The 26,203-nt window shown below is 53.4% G+C and overlaps 1 protein-coding gene across 3 annotated transcripts in view; it reads left to right on the top strand.

Moving 5' to 3' along the window:
* Window positions 1–26,203, top strand: part of LOC140390474 (butyrophilin subfamily 3 member A1-like) — a 218,264-nt gene that overhangs the window by 131,614 nt on the left and 60,447 nt on the right. For all 3 annotated transcript variants that reach the window (XM_072475629.1, XM_072475631.1, XM_072475630.1), the window contains exon 4: window positions 21,250–21,531. In XM_072475629.1, coding sequence (XP_072331730.1) covers window positions 21,250–21,531 — 282 coding nt within the window. The remainder of the gene's footprint in view (window positions 1–21,249; window positions 21,532–26,203) is intronic.

The raw sequence follows: 26,203 nt of genomic DNA on the forward strand, positions 1-26,203 counted from the left end.
GAATGTCCAGCCCCTACACTAACCCCTGTCACCACATAATGTCCAGCCCCTACGCTAACTCCCGTCACCACAGAATGTCCAGCCCCCACACTAACTCGCATCACCACAGAATGTCCAGCCCCTACACTAACTCCCGTCACCACAGAATGTCCAGCCCCTACACCAACTCCCGTCACCACAGTATGTCCAGCCCCTACACTAACTCCCGTCACCACAGAATGTCCAGCCCCTACACTAACTCCCGTCACCACAGAATGTCCAGCCCCTACACCAACTCCCGTCACCACAGAATGTCCAGCCCCTACACTAACTCCCGTCACCACAGAATGTCCAGCCCCTACACTAACTCCCGTCACCACAGAATGTCCAGCCCCTACACCAACTCCCGTCACCACAGAATGTCCAGCCCTACACTAACTCCCGTCACCACAGAATGTCCAGCCCCCACACTAACTCCCGTCACCACAGAATGTCCAGCCCCTACACTAACTCCCGTCACCACAGAATGTCCAGCCCCTACAGGAACTCCCGTCACCACAGAATGTCCAGCCCCTACACTAACTCCCGTCACCACAGAATGTCCAGCCCCTACACTAACCCCCGTCACCACAGAATGTCCAGCCCCTACACTAACTCGCATCACCACAGAATGTCCAGCCCCTACACTAACTCCCGTCACCACAGAATGTCCAGCCCCTACACTAACTCCCGTCACCACAGAATGTCCAGCCCCTACACTAACTCCCATCACCACAGAATGTCCAGCCGCGACAGGAACTCCCGTCACCACAGAATGTCCAGCCCCCACACTAACTCCCGTCACCATAGAATGTCCATCTCCTACACTAACTCCCGTCACCACAGAATGCCCAGCCCCTACACTAACTCCCGTCACCACAGAATGTCCAGCCCCTACACTAACTCCCGTCGCCACAGAATGTCCAGCCGCTACACTAACTCCCGTCACCACAGAATGTCCAGCCCCTACAGGAACTCCTGTCACCACAGAATGTCCAGCCCCTACAGGAACTCCCGTCACCACAGAATGTCCACCCCCTACACTAACTCCCGTCACCACAGAATGTCCAGCCCCTACAGGAACGCCTGTCACCACAGAATGTCCAGCCCCTACAGGAACTCCCGTCACCACAGAATGTCCAGCCCCTACACTAACTCCCATCACCACAGAATGTCCAGCCCCTACAGGAACTCCCGTCACCACAGAATGTCCAGCCCCTACACTAACTCCCATCACCACAGAATGTCCAGCCCCTACACTTACCCCCGCACCACAGAATGTCCAGCCCCTACACTAACTCCCATCACCACAGAATGTCCAGTCCCTACACTAACCCCCGTCACCACAGAATGTCCAGCCCCTACACTAACTCCCGTCACCACAGAATGTCCAGCCCCTACACTAACTCCCATCACCACAGAATGTCCAGCCCCTACACTAACTCCAGTCACCACAGAATGTCCAGCCCCTACACTAACTCCCGTCACCACAGAATGTCCAGCCCCTACACTAACTCCCGTCATCACAGAATGTCCAGCCCCTACACTAACTCCCATCACCACAGAATGTCCAGCCCCTACACTAACTCCCGTCACCACAGAATGTCCAGCCCCTACACTAACTCCCGTCACCACAGAATGTCCAGCCCCTACACTAACTCCCGTCACCACAGAATGTCCAGCCCCTACACTAACTCCCGTCACCACAGAATGTCCAGCCCCTACACTAACTCCCGTCACCACAGAATGTCCAGCCCCTACACTAACTCCCATCACCACAGAATGTCCAGCCCCTACACTAACTCCCGCACCACAGAATGTCCAGCCCCTACACTAACTCCCATCACCACAGAATGTCCAGCCCCTACACTAACTCCCATCACCACAGAATGTCCAGCCCCTACACTAACTCCCATCACCACAGAATGTCCAGCCCCTACACTAACTCCCATCACCACAGAATGTCCAGCCCCTACACTAACTCCCGCACCACAGAATGTCCAGCCCCTACACTAACTCCCGTCACCACAGAATGTCCAGTCCCGACAGGAACTCCCGTCACCACAGAATGTCCAGCCCCTACACTAACTCCCATCACCACAGAATGTCCAGCCCCTACACTAACTCCCATCACCACAGAATGTCCAGCCCCTACAGGAACTCCCGTCACCAATGAATGTCCAGCCCCTACACTAACTCCCGTCACCACAGAATGTCCAGCCCCTACACTAACTCCCATCACCACAGAATGTCCAGCCCCTACACTAACTCCCATCACCACAGAATGTCCAGCCCCTACACTAACTCCCATCACCACAGAATGCCCAGCCCCCACAATAACTCCCATCACCACAGAATGTCCAGCCCCTACACTAACTCCCATCACCACAGAATGTCCAGCCCCTACACTAACTCGCATCACCACAGAATGTCCAGCCCCTACACTAACTCCCGTCACCACAGAATGTCCAGCCCCTACAGGAACTCCCGTCACCACAGAATGTCCAGTCCCTACACTAACTCCCGTCACCACAGAATGTCCAGCCCCTACACTAACTCCCATCACCACAGAATGTCCAGCCCCTACACTAACTCCCATCACCACAGAATGTCCAGCCCCTACACTAACCCCCGTCACCACAGAATGTCCAGCCCCTACACTAACTCCCATCACCACAGAATGCCCAGCCCCTACACTAACTTGCATCACCACAGAATGTCCAGCCCCTACACTAACTCCCATCACCACAGAATGTCCAGCCCCTACACTAACTCCCGTCACCACAGAATGTCCAGCCCATACACTAACTCCCGTCACCACAGAATGTCCAGCCCCTACACTAACTCCCATCACCACAGAATGTCCAGCCCCTACACTAACTCCCGTCACCACAGAATGTCCAGCCCCGACACTAACTCCCGTCACCACAGAATGTCCAGCCCCTACACTAACTCCCGTCACCACAGAATGTCCAGCCCCTACACTAACTCCCGTCACCACAGAATGTCCAGCCCCTACAGGAACTCCCGTCACCACAGAATGTCCAGCCCCTACACTAACTCCTGTCACCACAGAATGTCCAGCCCCTACACTAACTCCCGCACCACAGAATGTCCAGCCCCTACACTAACTCCCGTCACCACAGAATGTCCAGTCCCGACAGGAACTCCCGTCACCACAGAATGTCCAGCCCCTCCACTAACTCCCGTCACCACAGAATGTCCAGCCCCCACACTAACTCGCATCACCACAGAATGTCCAGCCCCCACACTAACTCGCATCACCACAGAATGTCCAGCCCCTACACTAACTCCCGTCACCACAGAATGTCCACCCCCTACACTAACTCCCGTCACCACAGAATGTCCAGCCCCTACACTAACTCCCATCACCACAGAATGTCCAGCCGCTACACTAACTCCCGTCACCACAGAATGTCCAGCCCCTACACTAACTCCCGTCACCACAGAATGTCCAGTCCCGACAGGAACTCCCGTCACCACAGAATGTCCAGCCCCTCCACTAACTCCCGTCACCACAGAATGTCCAGCCCCCACACTAACTCGCATCACCACAGAATGTCCAGCCCCCACACTAACTCCCATCACCACAGAATGTCCAGCCCCTACACTAACTCGCATCACCACAGAATGTCCAGCCCCTACACTAACTCCCATCACCACAGAATGTCCAGCCCCTACACTAACTCCCGTCACCACAGAATGTCCAGCCCCTACACTAACCCGCATCACCACAGAATGTCCTGTCCCCACACTAACTCCCATCACCACAGAATGTCCAGCCGCTACACTAACTCCCGTCACCACAGAATGTCCAGCCCCTACACTAACTCGCATCACCACAGAATGTCCAGCCCCTACACTAACCCCCGTCACCACAGAATGTCCAGCCCCTACAGGAACTCCCGTCACCACAGAATGTCCAGGCCCTACACTAACTCCCGTCACCACAGAATGTCCAGTCCCGACAGGAACTCCCGTCACCACAGAATGTCCAGCCACTACACTAACTCCCGTCACCACAGAATGTCCAGCCCCTACGCTAACTCCCATCGCCACAGAATGTCCAGCCCCTACACTAACCCCCGTCACCACAGAATGTCCAGCCCCTACGCTAACTCCCATCGCCACAGAATGTCCAGCCCCTACACTAACTCCCGTCACCACAGAATGTCCAGCCCCTACACTAACTCCCGTCACCACAGAATGTCCAGCCCCTACACTAACTCCCGTCACCACAGAATGTCCAGCCCCTACACTAACTCCCGTCACCACAGAATGTCCAGCTCCTACACTAACTCCCGTCATCACAGAATGTCCAGCCCCTACACTAACTCCCATCACCACAGAATGTCCAGCCCCTACACTAACTCCCGTCACCACAGAATGTCCAGCCCCTACACTAACTCCCGTCACCACAGAATGTCCAGCCCCTACAGTAACTCCCATCACCACAGAATGTCCAGCCCCTACACTGACACCCGTCACCACAGAATGTCCAGCCCCTACACTAACCCCTGTCACCACAGAATGTCCAGCCCCTACACTAACACCCGTCACCACAGAATGTCCAGTCCCGAGAGGAACTCACGTCACCACAGAATGTCCAGCCCCTACACTAACTCCCGTCACCACAGAATGTCCAGCCCCTACACTAACTCCCGTCACCATAGAATGTCCAGCCCCTACACTAACTCCCATCACCACAGAATGTCCAGCCCCTACACTAACTCCCATCACCACAGAATGTCCAGTCCCGACAGGAACTCACGTCACCACAGAATGTCCAGCCCCTACACTAACTCCCGTCACCACAGAATGTCCAGCCCCTACACTAACTCCCGTCACCACAGAATGTCCAGCCCCTACACTAACCCCTGTCACCACATAATGTCCAGCCCCTACGCTAACTCCCGTCACCACAGAATGTCCAGCCCCCACACTAACTCGCATCACCACAGAATGTCCAGCCCCTACACTAACTCCCGTCACCACAGAATGTCCACCCCCTACACTAACTCCCGTCACCACAGAATGTCCAGCCCCTACACTAACTCCCATCACCACAGAATGTCCAGCCGCTACACTAATTCCCGTCACCACAGAATGTCCAGCCCCTACACTAACTCCCGTCACCACAGAATGTCCAGTCCCGACAGGAACTCCCGTCACCACAGAATGCCCAGCCCCTCCAGTAACTCCCGTCACCACAGAATGTCCAGCCCCCACACTAACTCGCATCACCACAGAATGTCCAGCCCCCACACTAACTCGCATCACCACAGAATGTCCAGCCCCTACACTAACCCCCGTCAGCACAGAATGTCCAGCCCCCACACTAACTCCCATCACCACAGAATGTCCAGCCCCTACACTAACTCGCATCACCACAGAATGTCCAGCCGCTACACTAACTCCCGTCACCACAGAATGTCAAGCCCCTACACTAACTCCCGTCATCACAGAATGTCCAGCCCCTACACTAACTCCCATCACCACAGAATGTCCAGCCCCTACACTAACTCCCGTCACCACAGAATGTCCAGCCCCTACACTAACTCCCGTCACCACAGAATGTCCAGCCCCTACACTAACTCCCGTCACCACAGAATGTCCAGCCCCTACACTAACTCCCGTCACCACAGAATGTCCAGCCCCTACACTAACTCCCGTCACCACAGAATGTCCAGCCCCAACACTAACTCCCGTCACCACAGAATGTCCAGCCCCTACACTAACTCCCGTCACCACAGAATGTCCAGCCCCTACACTAACTCCCGTCACCACAGAATGTCCAGCCCCTACACTAACTCCCATCACCACAGAATGTCCAGCCCCGACACTATCTCCCGCACCACAGAATGTCCAGCCCCTACACTAACTCCCATCACCACAGAATGTCCAGCCCCTACACTAACTCCCATCACCACAGAATGTCCAGCCCCTACACTAACTCCCATCACCACAGAATGTCCAGCCCCTACACTAACTCCCATCACCACAGAATGTCCAGCCCCTACACTAACTCCCGCACCACAGAATGTCCAGCCCCTACACTAACTCCCGTCACCACAGAATGTCCAGTCCCGACAGGAACTCCCGTCACCACAGAATGTCCAGCCCCTACACTAACTCCCATCACCACAGAATGTCCAGCCCCTACACTAACTCCCATCACCACAGAATGACCAGCCCCTACAGGAACTCCCGTCACCACAGAATGTCCAGCCACTACACTAACTCCCGTCACCACAGAATGTCCAGCCCCTACGCTAACTCCCATCGCCACAGAATGTCCAGCCCCTACACTAACCCCCGTCACCACAGAATGTCCAGCCCCTACGCTAACTCCCATCGCCACAGAATGTCCAGCCCCTACACTAACTCCCGTCACCACAGAATGTCCAGCCCCTACACTAACTCCCGTCACCACAGAATGTCCAGCCCCTACACTAACTCCCGTCACCACAGAATGTCCAGCCCCTACACTAACTCCCGTCACCACAGAATGTCCAGCTCCTACACTAACTCCCGTCATCACAGAATGTCCAGCCCCTACACTAACTCCCATCACCACAGAATGTCCAGCCCCTACACTAACTCCCGTCACCACAGAATGTCCAGCCCCTACAGTAACTCCCATCACCACAGAATGTCCAGCCCCTACACTGACACCCGTCACCACAGAATGTCCAGCCCCTACACTAACCCCTGTCACCACAGAATGTCCAGCCCCTACACTAACACCCGTCACCACAGAATGTCCAGTCCCGAGAGGAACTCACGTCACCACAGAATGTCCAGCCCCTACACTAACTCCCGTCACCACAGAATGTCCAGCCCCTACACTAACTCCCGTCACCATAGAATGTCCAGCCCCTACACTAACTCCCATCACCACAGAATGTCCAGCCCCTACACTAACTCCCATCACCACAGAATGTCCAGTCCCGACAGGAACTCACGTCACCACAGAATGTCCAGCCCCTACACTAACTCCCGTCACCACAGAATGTCCAGCCCCTACACTAACTCCCGTCACCACAGAATGTCCAGCCCCTACACTAACCCCTGTCACCACATAATGTCCAGCCCCTACGCTAACTCCCGTCACCACAGAATGTCCAGCCCCCACACTAACTCGCATCACCACAGAATGTCCAGCCCCTACACTAACTCCCGTCACCACAGAATGTCCACCCCCTACACTAACTCCCGTCACCACAGAATGTCCAGCCCCTACACTAACTCCCATCACCACAGAATGTCCAGCCGCTACACTAATTCCCGTCACCACAGAATGTCCAGCCCCTACACTAACTCCCGTCACCACAGAATGTCCAGTCCCGACAGGAACTCCCGTCACCACAGAATGCCCAGCCCCTCCAGTAACTCCCGTCACCACAGAATGTCCAGCCCCCACACTAACTCGCATCACCACAGAATGTCCAGCCCCCACACTAACTCCCATCACCACAGAATGTCCAGCCCCTACACTAACTCGCATCACCACAGAATGTCCAGCCGCTACACTAACTCCCGTCACCACAGAATGTCAAGCCCCTACACTAACTCCCGTCATCACAGAATGTCCAGCCCCTACACTAACTCCCATCACCACAGAATGTCCAGCCCCTACACTAACTCCCGTCACCACAGAATGTCCAGCCCCTACACTAACTCCCGTCACCACAGAATGTCCAGCCCCTACACTAACTCCCGTCACCACAGAATGTCCAGCCCCTACACTAACTCCCGTCACCACAGAATGTCCAGCCCCTACACTAACTCCCGTCACCACAGAATGTCCAGCCCCTACACTAACTCCCGTCACCACAGAATGTCCAGCCCCTACACTAACTCCCGTCACCACAGAATGTCCAGCCCCTACACTAACTCCCGTCACCACAGAATGTCCAGCCCCTACACTAACTCCCATCACCACAGAATGTCCAGCCCCGACACTATCTCCCGCACCACAGAATGTCCAGCCCCTACACTAACTCCCATCACCACAGAATGTCCAGCCCCAACACTAACTCCCATCACCACAGAATGTCCAGCCCCTACACTAACTCCCATCACCACAGAATGTCCAGCCCCTACACTAACTCCCATCACCACAGAATGTCCAGCCCCTACACTAACTCCCGCACCACAGAATGTCCAGCCCCTACACTAACTCCCGTCACCACAGAATGTCCAGTCCCGACAGGAACTCCCGTCACCACAGAATGTCCAGCCCCTACACTAACTCCCATCACCACAGAATGTCCAGCCCCTACACTAACTCCCATCACCACAGAATGACCAGCCCCTACAGGAACTCCCGTCACCACAGAATGTCCAGCCCCTACACTAACTCCCGTCACCACAGAATGTCCAGCCCCTACACTAACTCCCATCACCACAGAATGTCCAGCCCCTACACTAACTCCCATCACCACAGAATGTCCAGCCCCTACACTAACTCTCATCACCACAGAATGCCCAGCCCCCACACTAACTCCCATCACCACAGAATGTCCAGCCCCTACACTAACTCCCATCACCACAGAATGTCCAGCCCCTACACTAACTCGCATCACCACAGAATGTCCAGCCCCTACACTAACTCCCGTCACCACAGAATGTCCAGCCCCTACAGGAACTCCCGTCACCACAGAATGTCCAGCCCCTACACTAACTCCCGTCACCACAGAATGTCCAGCCCCTACACTAACTTCCATCACCACAGAATGTCCAGCCCCTACACTAACTCCCATCACCACAGAATGTCCAGCCCCTACACTAACTCCCGTCACCACAGAATGTCCAGCCCCTACACTAACTCCCATCACCACAGAATGTCCAGCCCCTACACTAACTCCCATCACCACAGAATGTCCAGCCCCTACACTAACTCCCGTCACCACAGAATGTCCAGCCCCTACACTAACTCCCATCACCACAGAATGTCCAGCCCCTACACTAACTCCCGTCACCACAGAATGTCCAGCCCCGACACTAACTCCCGTCACCACAGAATGTCCAGCCCCTACACTAACTCCCGTCACCACAGAATGTCCAGCCCCTACACTAACTCCCGTCACCACAGAATGTCCAGCCCCTACAGGAACTCCCGTCACCACAGAATGTCCAGCCCCTACACTAACTCCTGTCACCACAGAATGTCCAGCCCCTACACTAACTCCCGCACCACAGAATGTCCAGCCCCTACACTAACTCCCGTCACCACAGAATGTCCAGTCCCGACAGGAACTCCCGTCACCACAGAATGTCCAGCCCCTCCACTAACTCCCGTCACCACAGAATGTCCAGCCCCCACACTAACTCGCATCACCACAGAATGTCCAGCCCCCACACTAACTCGCATCACCACAGAATGTCCAGCCCCTACACTAACTCCCGTCACCACAGAATGTCCAGCCCCTACACTAACTCCCGTCACCACAGAATGTCCAGCCCCTACACTAACTCCCATCACCACAGAATGTCCAGCCGCTACACTAACTCCCGTCACCACAGAATGTCCAGCCCCTACACTAACTCCCGTCACCACAGAATGTCCAGTCCCGACAGGAACTCCCGTCACCACAGAATGTTCAGCCCCTCCACTAACTCCCGTCACCACAGAATGTCCAGCCCCCACACTAACTCGCATCACCACAAAATGTCCAGCCCCCACACTAACTCCCATCACCACAGAATGTCCAGCCCCTACACTAACTCGCATCACCACAGAATGTCCAGCCCCTACACTAACTCCCATCACCACAGAATGTCCAGCCCCTACACTAACTCCCGTCACCACAGAATGTCCAGCCCCGACACTAACCCGCATCACCACAGAATGTCCTGTCCCCACACTAACTCCCATCACCACAGAATGTCCAGCCGCTACACTAACTCCCGTCACCACAGAATGTCCAGCCCCTACACTAACTCGCATCACCACTGAATGTCCAGCCCCTACACTAACCCCCGTCACCACAGAATGTCCAGCCCCTACAGGAACTCCCGTCACCACAGAATGTCCAGGCCCTACACTAACTCCCGTCACCACAGAATGTCCAGTCCCGACAGGAACTCCCGTCACCACAGAATGTCCAGCCACTACACTAACTCCCGTCACCACAGAATGTCCAGCCCCTACGCTAACTCCCATCGCCACAGAATGTCCAGCCCCTACACTAACCCCCGTCACCACAGAATGTCCAGCCCCTACGCTAACTCCCATCGCCACAGAATGTCCAGCCCCTACACTAACTCCCGTCACCACAGAATGTCCAGCCCCTACACTAACTCCCGTCACCACAGAATGTCCAGCCCCTACACTAACTCCCGTCACCACAGAATGTCCAGCCCCTACACTAACTCCCGTCACCACAGAATGTCCAGCTCCTACACTAACTCCCGTCATCACAGAATGTCCAGCCCCTACACTAACTCCCATCACCACAGAATGTCCAGCCCCTACACTAACTCCCGTCACCACAGAATGTCCAGCCCCTACAGTAACTCCCATCACCACAGAATGTCCAGCCCCTACACTAACTCCCGTCACCACAGAATGTCCAGCCCCTACACTGACACCCGTCACCACAGAATGTCCAGCCCCTACACTAACCCCTGTCACCACAGAATGTCCAGCCCCTACACTAACACCCGTCACCACAGAATGTCCAGTCCCGACAGGAACTCACGTCACCACAGAATGTCCAGCCCCTACACTAACTCCCGTCACCACAGAATGTCCAGCCCCTACACTAACTCCCGTCACCATAGAATGTCCAGCCCCTACACTAACTCCCATCACCACAGAATGTCCAGCCCCTACACTAACTCCCATCACCACAGAATGTCCAGTCCCGACAGGAACTCACGTCACCACAGAATGTCCAGCCCCTACACTAACTCCCGTCACCACAGAATGTCCAGCCCCTACACTAACTCCCGTCACCACAGAATGTCCAGCCCCTACACTAACCCCTGTCACCACATAATGTCCAGCCCCTACACTAACTCCCATCACCACAGAATGTCCAGCCCCTACACTAACTCCCATCACCACAGAATGTCCAGTCCCGACAGGAACTCACGTCACCACAGAATGTCCAGCCCCTACACTAACTCCCGTCACCACAGAATGTCCAGCCCCTACACTAACTCCCGTCACCACAGAATGTCCAGCCCCTACACTAACCCCTGTCACCACATAATGTCCAGCCCCTACACTAACTCCCGTCACCACAGAATGTCCAGCCCCTACGCTAACTCCCATCACCACAGAATGTCCAGCCCCCACACTAACTCGCATCACCACAGAATGTCCAGCCCCTACACTAACTCCCGTCACCACAGAATGTCCACCCCCTACACTAACTCCCGTCACAACAGAATGTCCAGCCCCTACACTAACTCCCATCACCACAGAATGTCCAGCCGCTACACTAACTCCCGTCACCACAGAATGTCCAGCCCCTACACTAACTCCCGTCACCACAGAATGTCCAGTCCCGACAGGAACTCCCGTCACCACAGAATGTCCAGCCCCTCCACTAACTGCCGTCACCACAGAATGTCCAGCCCCCACACTAACTCGCATCACCACAGAATGTCCAGCCCCCACACTAACTCCCATCACCACAGAATGTCCAGCCCCTACACTAACTCGCATCACCACAGAATGTCCAGCCCCTACACTAACTCCCATCACCACAGAATGTCCAGCCCCTACACTAACTCCCGTCACCACAGAATGTCCAGCCCCTACACTAACCCGCATCACCACAGAATGTCCTGCCCCCACACTAACTCCCATCACCACAGAATGTCCAGCCGCTACACTAACTCCCGTCACCACAGAATGTCCAGCCCCTACACTAACTCGCATCACCACAGAATGTCCAGCCCCTACACTAACCCCCGTCACCACAGAATGTCCAGCCCCTACAGGAACTCCCGTCACCACAGAATGTCCAGGCCCTACACTAACTCCCGTCACCACAGAATGTCCAGTCCCGACAGGAACTCCCGTCACCACAGAATGTCCAGCCACTACACTAACTCCCGTCACCACAGAATGTCCAGCCCCTACGCTAACTCCCATCGCCACAGAATGTCCAGCCCCTACACTAACCCCCGTCACCACAGAATGTCCAGCCCCTACGCTAACTCCCATCGCCACAGAATGTCCAGCCCCTACACTAACTCCCGTCACCACAGAATGTCCAGCCCCTACACTAACTCCCGTCACCACAGAATGTCCAGCACCTACACTAACTCCCGTCATCACAGAATGTCCAGCCCCTACACTAACTCCCATCACCACAGAATGTCCAGCCCCTACACTAACTCCCGTCACCACAGAATGTCCAGCCCCTACAGTAACTCCCATCACCACAGAATGTCCAGCCCCTACACTAACTCCCGTCACCACAGAATGTCCAGCCCCTACACTAACTCCCGTCACCACAGAATGTCCAGCCCCTACACTAACTCCCGTCACCACAGAATGTCCAGCCCCTACACTAACTCCCATCACCACAGAATGTCCAGCCCCTACACTAACTCCCGTCACCACAGAATGTCCAGCCCCTACACTAACTCCCGTCACCACAGAATGTCCAGCCCCTACACTGACACCCGTCACCACAGAATGTCCAGCCCCTACACTAACCCCTGTCACCACAGAATGTCCAGCCCCTACACTAACACCCGTCACCACAGAATGTCCAGTCCCGACAGGAACTCCCGTCACCACAGAATGTCCAGCCCCTACACTAACTCCCGTCACCATAGAATGTCCAGCCCCCACACTAACTTCCGTCACCACAGAATGTCCAGCCCCTACACTAACTCCCGTCACCACAGAATGTCCACCCCCTACACTAACTCCCGTCACCACAGAATGTCCAGCCCCTACACTAACTCCCATCACCACAGAATGTCCAGCCGCTACACTAACTCCCGTCACCACAGAATGTCCAGCCCCTACACTAACTCCCGTCACCACAGAATGTCCAGTCCCGACAGGAACTCCCGTCACCACAGAATGCCCAGCCCCTCCAGTAACTCCCGTCACCACAGAATGTCCAGCCCCCACACTAACTCGCATCACCACAGAATGTCCAGCCCCCACACTAACTCCCATCACCACAGAATGTCCAGCCCCTACACTAACTCGCATCACCACAGAATGTCCAGCCGCTACACTAACTCCCGTCACCACAGAATGTCAAGCCCCTACACTAACTCCCGTCATCACAGAATGTCCAGCCCCTACACTAACTCCCATCACCACAGAATGTCCAGCCCCTACACTAACTCCCGTCACCACAGAATGTCCAGCCCCTACACTAACTCCCGTCACCACAGAATGTCCAGCCCCTACACTAACTCCCGTCACCACAGAATGTCCAGCCCCTACACTAACTCCCGTCACCACAGAATGTCCAGCCCCTACACTAACTCCCGTCACCACAGAATGTCCAGCCCCTACACTAACTCCCGTCACCACAGAATGTCCAGCCCCTACACTAACTCCCGTCACCACAGAATGTCCAGCCCCTACACTAACTCCCGTCACCACAGAATGTCCAGCCCCTACACTAACTCCCATCACCACAGAATGTCCAGCCCCGACACTATCTCCCGCACCACAGAATGTCCAGCCCCTACACTAACTCCCATCACCACAGAATGTCCAGCCCCTACACTAACTCCCATCACCACAGAATGTCCAGCCCCTACACTAACTCCCATCACCACAGAATGTCCAGCCCCTACACTAACTCCCATCACCACAGAATGTCCAGCCCCTACACTAACTCCCGCACCACAGAATGTCCAGCCCCTACACTAACTCCCGTCACCACAGAATGTCCAGTCCCGACAGGAACTCCCGTCACCACAGAATGTCCAGCCCCTACACTAACTCCCATCACCACAGAATGTCCAGCCCCTACACTAACTCCCATCACCACAGAATGACCAGCCCCTACAGGAACTCCCGTCACCACAGAATGTCCAGCCCCTACACTAACTCCCGTCACCACAGAATGTCCAGCCCCTACACTAACTCCCATCACCACAGAATGTCCAGCCCCTACACTAACTCCCATCACCACAGAATGTCCAGCCCCTACACTAACTCTCATCACCACAGAATGCCCAGCCCCCACACTAACTCCCATCACCACAGAATGTCCAGCCCCTACACTAACTCCCATCACCACAGAATGTCCAGCCCCTACACTAACTCGCATCACCACAGAATGTCCAGCCCCTACACTAACTCCCGTCACCACAGAATGTCCAGCCCCTACAGGAACTCCCGTCACCACAGAATGTCCAGCCCCTACACTAACTCCCGTCACCACAGAATGTCCAGCCCCTACACTAACTCCCATCACCACAGAATGTCCAGCCCCTACACTAACTCCCATCACCACAGAATGTCCAGCCCCTACACTAACTCCCGTCACCACAGAATGTCCAGCCCCTACACTAACTCCCATCACCACAGAATGTCCAGCCCCTACACTAACTCCCGTCACCACAGAATGTCCAGCCCCTACACTAACTCCCATCACCACAGAATGTCCAGCCCCTACACTAACTCCCGTCACCACAGAATGTCCAGCCCCGACACTAACTCCCGTCACCACAGAATGTCCAGCCCCTACACTAACTCCCGTCACCACAGAATGTCCAGCCCCTACACTAACTCCCGTCACCACAGAATGTCCAGCCCCTACAGGAACTCCCGTCACCACAGAATGTCCAGCCCCTACACTAACTCCTGTCACCACAGAATGTCCAGCCCCTACACTAACTCCCGCACCACAGAATGTCCAGCCCCTACACTAACTCCCGTCACCACAGAATGTCCAGTCCCGACAGGAACTCCCGTCACCACAGAATGTCCAGCCCCTCCACTAACTCCCGTCACCACAGAATGTCCAGCCCCCACACTAACTCGCATCACCACAGAATGTCCAGCCCCCACACTAACTCGCATCACCACAGAATGTCCAGCCCCTACACTAACTCCCGTCACCACAGAATGTCCAGCCCCTACACTAACTCCCGTCACCACAGAATGTCCAGCCCCTACACTAACTCCCATCACCACAGAATGTCCAGCCGCTACACTAACTCCCGTCACCACAGAATGTCCAGCCCCTACACTAACTCCCGTCACCACAGAATGTCCAGTCCCGACAGGAACTCCCGTCACCACAGAATGTTCAGCCCCTCCACTAACTCCCGTCACCACAGAATGTCCAGCCCCCACACTAACTCGCATCACCACAAAATGTCCAGCCCCCACACTAACTCCCATCACCACAGAATGTCCAGCCCCTACACTAACTCGCATCACCACAGAATGTCCAGCCCCTACACTAACTCCCATCACCACAGAATGTCCAGCCCCTACACTAACTCCCGTCACCACAGAATGTCCAGCCCCTACACTAACCCGCATCACCACAGAATGTCCTGTCCCCACACTAACTCCCATCACCACAGAATGTCCAGCCGCTACACTAACTCCCGTCACCACAGAATGTCCAGCCCCTACACTAACTCGCATCACCACTGAATGTCCAGCCCCTACACTAACCCCCGTCACCACAGAATGTCCAGCCCCTACAGGAACTCCCGTCACCACAGAATGTCCAGGCCCTACACTAACTCCCGTCACCACAGAATGTCCAGTCCCGACAGGAACTCCCGTCACCACAGAATGTCCAGCCACTACACTAACTCCCGTCACCACAGAATGTCCAGCCCCTACGCTAACTCCCATCGCCACAGAATGTCCAGCCCCTACACTAACCCCCGTCACCACAGAATGTCCAGCCCCTACGCTAACTCCCATCGCCACAGAATGTCCAGCCCCTACACTAACTCCCGTCACCACAGAATGTCCAGCCCCTACACTAACTCCCGTCACCACAGAATGTCCAGCCCCTACACTAACTCCCGTCACCACAGAATGTCCAGCCCCTACACTAACTCCCGTCACCACAGAATGTCCAGCTCCTACACTAACTCCCGTCATCACAGAATGTCCAGCCCCTACACTAACTCCCATCACCACAGAATGTCCAGCCCCTACACTAACTCCCGTCACCACAGAATGTCCAGCCCCTACAGTAACTCCCATCACCACAGAATGTCCAGCCCCTACACTAACTCCCGTCACCACAGAATGTCCAGCCCCTACACTGACACCCGTCACCACAGAATGTCCAGCCCCTACACTAACCCCTGTCACCACAGAATGTCCAGCCCCTACACTAACACCCGTCACCACAGAATGTCCAGTCCCGACAGGAACTCACGTCACCACAGAATGTCCAGCCCCTACACTAACTCCCGTCACCACAGAATGTCCAGCCCCTACACTAACTCCCGTCACCATAGAATGTCCAGCCCCTACACTAACTCCCATCACCACAGAATGTCCAGCCCCTACACTAACTCCCATCACCACAGAATGTCCAGTCCCGACAGGAACTCACGTCACCACAGAATGTCCAGCCCCTACACTAACTCCCGTCACCACAGAATGTCCAGCCCCTACACTAACTCCCGTCACCACAGAATGTCCAGCCCCTACACTAACCCCTGTCACCACATAATGTCCAGCCCCTACACTAACTCCCATCACCACAGAATGTCCAGCCCCTACACTAACTCCCATCACCACAGAATGTCCAGTCCCGACAGGAACTCACGTCACCACAGAATGTCCAGCCCCTACACTAACTCCCGTCACCACAGAATGTCCAGCCCCTACACTAACTCCCGTCACCACAGAATGTCCAGCCCCTACACTAACCCCTGTCACCACATAATGTCCAGCCCCTACACTAACTCCCGTCACCACAGAATGTCCAGCCCCTACGCTAACTCCCATCACCACAGAATGTCCAGCCCCCACACTAACTCGCATCACCACAGAATGTCCAGCCCCTACACTAACTCCCGTCACCACAGAATGTCCACCCCCTACACTAACTCCCGTCACAACAGAATGTCCAGCCCCTACACTAACTCCCATCACCACAGAATGTCCAGCCGCTACACTAACTCCCGTCACCACAGAATGTCCAGCCCCTACACTAACTCCCGTCACCACAGAATGTCCAGTCCCGACAGGAACTCCCGTCACCACAGAATGTCCAGCCCCTCCACTAACTGCCGTCACCACAGAATGTCCAGCCCCCACACTAACTCGCATCACCACAGAATGTCCAGCCCCCACACTAACTCCCATCACCACAGAATGTCCAGCCCCTACACTAACTCGCATCACCACAGAATGTCCAGCCCCTACACTAACTCCCATCACCACAGAATGTCCAGCCCCTACACTAACTCCCGTCACCACAGAATGTCCAGCCCCTACACTAACCCGCATCACCACAGAATGTCCTGCCCCCACACTAACTCCCATCACCACAGAATGTCCAGCCGCTACACTAACTCCCGTCACCACAGAATGTCCAGCCCCTACACTAACTCGCATCACCACAGAATGTCCAGCCCCTACACTAACCCCCGTCACCACAGAATGTCCAGCCCCTACAGGAACTCCCGTCACCACAGAATGTCCAGGCCCTACACTAACTCCCGTCACCACAGAATGTCCAGTCCCGACAGGAACTCCCGTCACCACAGAATGTCCAGCCACTACACTAACTCCCGTCACCACAGAATGTCCAGCCCCTACGCTAACTCCCATCGCCACAGAATGTCCAGCCCCTACACTAACCCCCGTCACCACAGAATGTCCAGCCCCTACGCTAACTCCCATCGCCACAGAATGTCCAGCCCCTACACTAACTCCCGTCACCACAGAATGTCCAGCCCCTACACTAACTCCCGTCACCACAGAATGTCCAGCACCTACACTAACTCCCGTCATCACAGAATGTCCAGCCCCTACACTAACTCCCATCACCACAGAATGTCCAGCCCCTACACTAACTCCCGTCACCACAGAATGTCCAGCCCCTACAGTAACTCCCATCACCACAGAATGTCCAGCCCCTACACTAACTCCCGTCACCACAGAATGTCCAGCCCCTACACTAACTCCCGTCACCACAGAATGTCCAGCCCCTACACTAACTCCCGTCACCACAGAATGTCCAGCCCCTACACTAACTCCCATCACCACAGAATGTCCAGCCCCTACACTAACTCCCGTCACCACAGAATGTCCAGCCCCTACACTAACTCCCGTCACCACAGAATGTCCAGCCCCTACACTGACACCCGTCACCACAGAATGTCCAGCCCCTACACTAACCCCTGTCACCACAGAATGTCCAGCCCCTACACTAACACCCGTCACCACAGAATGTCCAGTCCCGACAGGAACTCCCGTCACCACAGAATGTCCAGCCCCTACACTAACTCCCGTCACCATAGAATGTCCAGCCCCCACACTAACTTCCGTCACCACAGAATGTCCAGCCCCTACACTAACTCCCATCACCACAGAATGTCCAGTCCCGACAGGAACTCACGTCACCACAGAATGTCCAGCCCCTACACTAACTCCCGTCACCACAGAATATCCAGCCCCTACACTAACTCCCGTCACCACAGAATGTCCAGCCCCTACACTAACCCCTGTCACCACATAATGTCCAGCCCCTACGCTAACTCCCATCACCACAGAATGCCCAGCCCCCACACTAACTCGCATCACCACAGAATGTCCAGCCCCTACACTAACTCGCATCACCACAGAATGTCCAGCCCCTACACTTACTCCCGTCACCACAGAATGTCCAGCCCCTACACTAACTCCCGTCACCACAGAATGTCCAGCCCCTACACTAACTCCCGTCACCACAGAATGTCCAGCCCCTACAGGAACTCCCGTCACCACAGAATGTCCACCCCCTACACTAACTTCCGTCACCACAGGATGTCCAGCCCCTACAGGAACTCCCGTCACCACAGAATGTCCAGCCCCTACAGGAACTCCTGTCACCACAGAATGTCCAGCCCCTACAGGAACTCCCGTCACCACAGAATGTGCTGCCCCTACACTAACTCCCGTCACCACAGAATGTCCAGCCCCTCCACTAACTCCCGTCACCACAGAATGTCCAGCCCCTACACTAACTCCCGTCACCACAGAATGTCCAGCCCCGACACTAACTCCCATCACCACAGAATGTCCAGCCCCTACACTAACTCCCATCACCACAGAATGTCCAGTCCCGACAGGAACTCACGTCACCACAGAATGTCCAGCCCCTACACTAACTCCCGTCACCACAGAATATCCAGCCCCTACACTAACTCCCGTCACCACAGAATGTCCAGCCCCTACACTAACCCCTGTCACCACATAATGTCCAGCCCCTACGCTAACTCCCATCACCACAGAATGCCCAGCCCCCACACTAACTCGCATCACCACAGAATGTCCAGCCCCTACACTAACTCGCATCACCACAGAATGTCCAGCCCCTACACTTACTCCCGTCACCACAGAATGTCCAGCCCCTACACTAACTCCCGTCACCACAGAATGTCCAGCCCCTACACTAACTCCCGTCACCACAGAATGTCCAGCCCCTACAGGAACTCCCGTCACCACAGAATGTCCAGCCCCTACAGGAACTCCTGTCACCACAGAATGTCCAGCCCCTACAGGAACTCCCGTCACCACAGAATGTCCAGCCCCTACACTAACTCCCGTCACCACAGAATGTCCAGCCCCTACAGGAACTCCTGTCACCACAGAATGTCCAGCCCCTACACTAACTCCCGTCACCACAGAATGTCCAGCCCCTACACTAACTCCCGTCACCACAGAATGTCCAGCCCCTACACTAACTCCCGTCACCACAGAATGTCCAGCCCCTACAGGAACTCCCGTCACCACAGAATGTCCAGCCCCTACAGGAACTCCTGTCACCACAGAATGTCCAGCCCCTACAGGAACTCCCGTCACCACAGAATGTCCAGCCCCTACACTAACTCCCGTCACCACAGAATGTCCAGCCCCGACACTAACTCCCGTCACCACAGAATGTCCAGCCCCTACACTAACTCCCATCACCACAGAATGTCCAGCCCCAACAGGAACTCCCGTCACCACAGAATGTCCAGCCCCTACACTAACCCCCGTCACCACAGAATGCCCAGCCCCTACACTAACCCCCGTCACCACAGAATGTCCAGCCCCTACACTAACCCCCGTCACCACAGAATGTCCAGCCCCTACACTAACCCCCGTCACCACAGAATGCCCAGCCGCTACACTAACCCCCGTCACCACAGAATGTCCAGCCCCTACACTAACCCCCGTCACCACAGAATGTCCAACCTCTACACTAACTCCCGTCACCACAGAATGTCCAGCCCCTACAGGAACCCTTTCTCCCCCCCCCCCCCTCTCTCCCAGTCACCCTCTGCCCACACCACTGGACATCACCTCCCCTTCTTGCTCTAAGATCCCCACATTTTCATTCCTGGTTTCCTGGACTTGGGCACTGGAGACCACTTTATTCCCAATCCTGTCCACTGCAACGTCTGGCGCCGAATAGATAGGCCGTCAACTCTCTGAGTCGGGTCTTCCTCACGAATAAGGAACTGATGCCTGGCCTGAAGCCAAATAACACTTGTTGGAGTGTTAAATGACTGACACCAGGCAGTGTGGGTGGGATGTGGTCTCCACCAACTCTTTGGATGGCGGAGGGATGCTCTGCTATCGCGAGAACTCTGGCCCAGGTTATATGGAGATACATTCATTGGCCTCGGCTATCACAAAGCTCAGCTTATCCCGAATTGAAGGTGGTGCCCTGGGCACCATTCGACTCATTGAGAGTTTGCTGCAGAAAGATTTTTGTCTCACAGATTAGCTCGCTTCCTCTGCTCCTAAAGGTATTTATCTCTGGCTGCGTATGCATGTGTATCAGGTGCCCTATGCTACCTCAAGTGAGAGTCAATTATTCTGAAAAACTGTTTTTGCAGTTAAATTAATTGTTCAATTATCAGTGTTCTGCAAGGACATCTTTTGACAATAAATTTAATTCATAATCTCATTGAAGTTGTGTGATAAGGTTATGATTCAATATCTATCAATAACATGAAATAAATATTTCTCATAAGCGATAGAAAGTGTTCCTGATGATTGCTATTTCTGAATCTATTCACTGATTCCAGGTTTGGGATGTGAGCCCTGGATTCAGATGAAGGGATATCACCAGAATGGAATCCTGCTTGTGTGTAAATCCAGTGGATGGTTCCCTAAACCGAAGATCCAGTGGATCAGTGAGGATGGACAGGTTTTAACACAAGCTGAAACAAGATCCCAACAGGACTCGAGAGGTCTTGTAAATGTCCAGAGTGACATCGTAATAACGAAACAATCAACAAATAGATTCAAATGTCGTGTACTGAGTGAACATTTGGACACCGCACAAGAAGTAACTATCAAGATATCAGGTAAATTACAATGTTTCATCAATAAAGTTAATAGTGATTTAAATTCTCCCGAAAATCAGATCATGGTGGAGATTTTCCAAAGCCGTCCTCCAGTGGAGGATATTCCGATGTCCCGAGTGAATCGAGTGATGGGCCTAAAACTGTTTTCTTATTTGTCGTGAAATCCATTGCGAGTCTCCCAGCTGGCCCTGATGTGATTTTTGACGGCCCTGATGTGTTTTTGACGGCCCTGATGTGTTTTTTGACGGCCCTGATGTGTTTTTTGACGGCCCTGATGTGTTTTTTGACGGCCCTGATGTGTTTTTTGACGGCCCTGATGTGTTTTTTGACGGCCCTGATGTGTTTTTTGACGGCCCTGATATGTTATTTGACGGCCCTGATGTGTTTTTTGACGGCCCAGATGTTTTTTGACGGCCCTGATGTGTTTTTTGACGGCCCAGATATGTTTTTTGTCGGCCCTGATGTGTTTTTTGTCGGCCCTGATGTGTTTTTTGTCGGCCCTGATGTGTTTTTTGTCGGCCCTGATGTGTTTTTTGTCGGCCCTGATGTGTTTTTTGTCGGCCCTGATGTGTTTTTTGTCGGCCCTGATGTGTTTTTTGACGGCCCTGATGTGTTTTTTGGAGGCCCTGGTGTGTTTTTTGGAGGCCATGATATGTTTTTTGACGGCCCTGATATGTTTTTTGACGGCCCAGATGTTTCTTGACGGCCCTGATGTGTTTTTTGACGGCCCTGATGTGTTTTTTGACGGCCCTGATATGTTTTTTGACGGCCCTGATGTGTTTTTTGACGGCCCTGATGTGTTCTTTGACGGCCCTGATGTGTTTTTTGACGGCCCTGATGTGTTTTTTGACGGCCCTGATGTGTTTTTTGACGGCCCTGATGTGTTTTTTGACGGCCCTGATGTGTTTTTTGACGGCCCATGTGTGTTTTTTGACGGCCCTGATGTGTTTTTGACGGCCCTGATGTGTTATTTGACGGCCCTGATGTGTTTTTGACGGCCCTGATGTGTTTTTTGACGTCCCAGATGTTTCTTGACGGCCCTGATGTGTTTTTTGATGGCCCAGATGTTTCTTGACGGCCCTGATGTGATTTCTGACGGCCCTGATATGTTTTTTGACGGCCCTGATGTGTTTTTTGACGGCCCAGATGTTTTTTGTCGGCCCTGATGTGTTTTTTGTCGGCCCTGATGTGTTGTTTGACGGCCCTGATGTGTTCTTTGACGGCCCTGATGTGGTATTTGACGGCCCTGATGTGTTATTTGACGGCCCTGATGTGTTTTTGACGGACCTGATGTGTTTTTTGATGGCGTGATGTGTTTTTTGACGGCCCTGATGTGTTTTTTGACGGCCCAGATGTGTTTTTTGACGGCCCTGATGTGTTTTTTGACGGCCCTGATGTGTTTTTTGACGGCCCAGATATGTTTTTTGTCGGCCCTGATGTGTTTTTTGACGACCCTGATGTGTTCTTTGACGGCCCAGGTGTGTTTTTTGACGGCCCTGATGTGTTTTTTGACGGCCCAGATGTTTCTTGACGGCCCTGATGTGTTCTTTGACGGCCCTGATGTGTTTTTTGACGGCCCTGATATGTTTTTTGACGGCCCTGATGTGTTTTTTGACGGCCCTGATGTGTTCTTTGACGGCCCTGATGTGTTTTTTGACGGCCCTGATGTGTTTTTTGACGGCCCTGATGTGTTTTTTGACGGCCCTGATGTGTTTTTTGACGGCCCAGATGTGTTTTTTGACGGCCCAGATGTGTTTTTTGACGGCCCTGATGTGTTTTTTGACGGCCCTGATGTGTTCTTTGACGGCCCTGATGTGTTTTTTGACGGCCCTGATGTATTCTTTGACGGCCCTGATATGTTTTTTGACGGCCCTGATGTGTTTTTTGTCGGCCCTGATGTGTTTTTTGACGGCCCTGATATGTTTTTTGACGGCCCAGATGTTTTTTGTCGGCCCTGATGTGTTTTTTGTCGGCCCTGATGTGTTGTTTGACGGCCCTGATGTGTTTTTTGGAGGCCCTGGTGTGTTTTTTGGAGGCCATGATATGTTTTTTGACGGCCCTGATATGTTTTTTGACGGCCCAGATGTTTCTTGACGGCCCTGATGTGTTTTTTGACGGCCCTGATGTGTTTTTTGACGGCCCTGATATGTTTTTTGACGGCCCTGATGTGTTTTTTGACGGCCCTGATGTGTTCTTTGACGGCCCTGATGTGTTTTTTGACGGCCCTGATGTGTTTTTTGACGGCCCTGATGTGTTTTTTGACGGCCCTGATGTGTTTTTTGACGGCCCTGATGTGTTTTTTGACGGCCCATGTGTGTTTTTTGACGGCCCTGATGTGTTTTTGACGGCCCTGATGTGTTATTTGACGGCCCTGATGTGTTTTTGACGGCCCTGATGTGTTTTTTGACGTCCCAGATGTTTCTTGACGGCCCTGATGTGTTTTTTGATGGCCCAGATGTTTCTTGACGGCCCTGATGTGATTTCTGACGGCCCTGATATGTTTTTTGACGGCCCTGATGTGTTTTTTGACGGCCCAGATGTTTTTTGTCGGCCCTGATGTGTTTTTTGTCGGCCCTGATGTGTTGTTTGACGGCCCTGATGTGTTCTTTGACGGCCCTGATGTGGTATTTGACGGCCCTGATGTGTTATTTGACGGCCCTGATGTGTTTTTGACGGACCTGATGTGTTTTTTGATGGCGTGATGTGTTTTTTGACGGCCCTGATGTGTTTTTTGACGGCCCAGATGTGTTTTTTGACGGCCCTGATGTGTTTTTTGACGGCCCTGATGTGTTTTTTGACGGCCCAGATATGTTTTTTGTCGGCCCTGATGTGTTTTTTGACGACCCTGATGTGTTCTTTGACGGCCCAGGTGTGTTTTTTGACGGCCCTGATGTGTTTTTTGACGGCCCAGATGTTTCTTGACGGCCCTGATGTGTTCTTTGACGGCCCTGATGTGTTTTTTGACGGCCCTGATATGTTTTTTGACGGCCCTGATGTGTTTTTTGACGGCCCTGATGTGTTCTTTGACGGCCCTGATGTGTTTTTTGACGGCCCTGATGTGTTTTTTGACGGCCCTGATGTGTTTTTTGACGGCCCTGATGTGTTTTTTGACGGCCCAGATGTGTTTTTTGACGGCCCAGATGTGTTTTTTGACGGCCCTGATGTGTTTTTTGACGGCCCTGATGTGTTCTTTGACGGCCCTGATGTGTTTTTTGACGGCCCTGATGTATTCTTTGACGGCCCTGATATGTTTTTTGACGGCCCTGATGTGTTTTTTGTCGGCCCTGATGTGTTTTTTGACGGCCCTGATATGTTTTTTGACGGCCCAGATGTTTTTTGTCGGCCCTGATGTGTTTTTTGTCGGCCCTGATGTGTTGTTTGACGGCCCTGATGTGTTATTTGACGGCTCTGATGTGTTATTTGACGGCCCTGATGTGTTATTTGACGGCCCTGATGTGTTTTCTGACGGCCCAGATGTATTTTGTCGGCCCTGATGTGTTTTTTGACGGCCCAGATGTTTCTTGACGGCCCTGATGTGATTTCTGACGGCCCTGATATGTTTTTTGACGGCCCTGATGTGTTTTTTGATGGCCCAGATGTTTTTTGTCGGCCCAGATGTTTTTTGTCGGCACTGATGTGTTTTTTGTCGGCCCTGATGTGTTGTTTGACGGCCCTGATGTGTTTTTTGACGGCCCTGATGTGTTATTTGACGGCCCTGATGTGTTTTTGACGGACCTGATGTGTTTTTTGATGGCGTGATGTGTTTTTTGACGGCCCTGATGTGTTTTTTGACGGCCCAGATGTGTTTTTTGACGGCCCTGATGTGTTTTTTGACGGCCCTGATGTGTTTTTTGACGGCCCAGATATGTTTTTTGTCGGCCCTGATGTGTTTTTTGACGACCCTGATGTGTTCTTTGACGGCCCAGATGTGTTTTATGACTGCCCAGATGTGTTTTTTGACAGCCCTGATGTGTTTTTGACGGCCCTGATGTGTTTTTTGACAGCCCTGATGTGTTTTTTGACGGCCCTGATGTGTTTTTTGACGGCCCTGATGTGTTATTTGACGTACCTGATGTGTTTTTGACGGCCCTGATGTGATTTCTGACGGCCCTGATATGTTTTTTGACGGCCCTGATGTGTTTTTTGATGGCCCAGATGTTTTTTGTCGGCCCAGATGTTTTTTGTCGGCACTGATGTGTTTTTTGTCGGCCCTGATGTGTTGTTTGACGGCCCTGATGTGTTTTTTGACGGCCCTGATGTGTTATTTGACGGCCCTGATGTGTTTTTGACGGACCTGATGTGTTTTTTGATGGCGTGATGTGTTTTTTGACGGCCCTGATGTGTTTTTTGACGGCCCAGATGTGTTTTTTGACGGCCCTGATGTGTTTTTTGACGGCCCTGATGTGTTTTTTGACGGCCCAGATATGTTTTTTGTCGGCCCTGATGTGTTTTTTGACGACCCTGATGTGTTCTTTGACGGCCCAGATGTGTTTTATGACTGCCCAGATGTGTTTTTTGACAGCCCTGATGTGTTTTTGACGGCCCTGATGTGTTTTTTGACAGCCCTGATGTGTTTTTTGACGGCCCTGATGTGTTTTTGACGGACCTGATGTGTTTTTTGATGGCGTGATGTGTTTTTTGACGGCCCTGATGTGTTTTTTGACGGCCCAGA

The sequence above is a fragment of the Scyliorhinus torazame genome, chromosome 14, assembly GCF_047496885.1.
Source record: "Scyliorhinus torazame isolate Kashiwa2021f chromosome 14, sScyTor2.1, whole genome shotgun sequence".
In the NCBI taxonomy this organism is placed as follows: domain Eukaryota; kingdom Metazoa; phylum Chordata; class Chondrichthyes; order Carcharhiniformes; family Scyliorhinidae; genus Scyliorhinus; species Scyliorhinus torazame.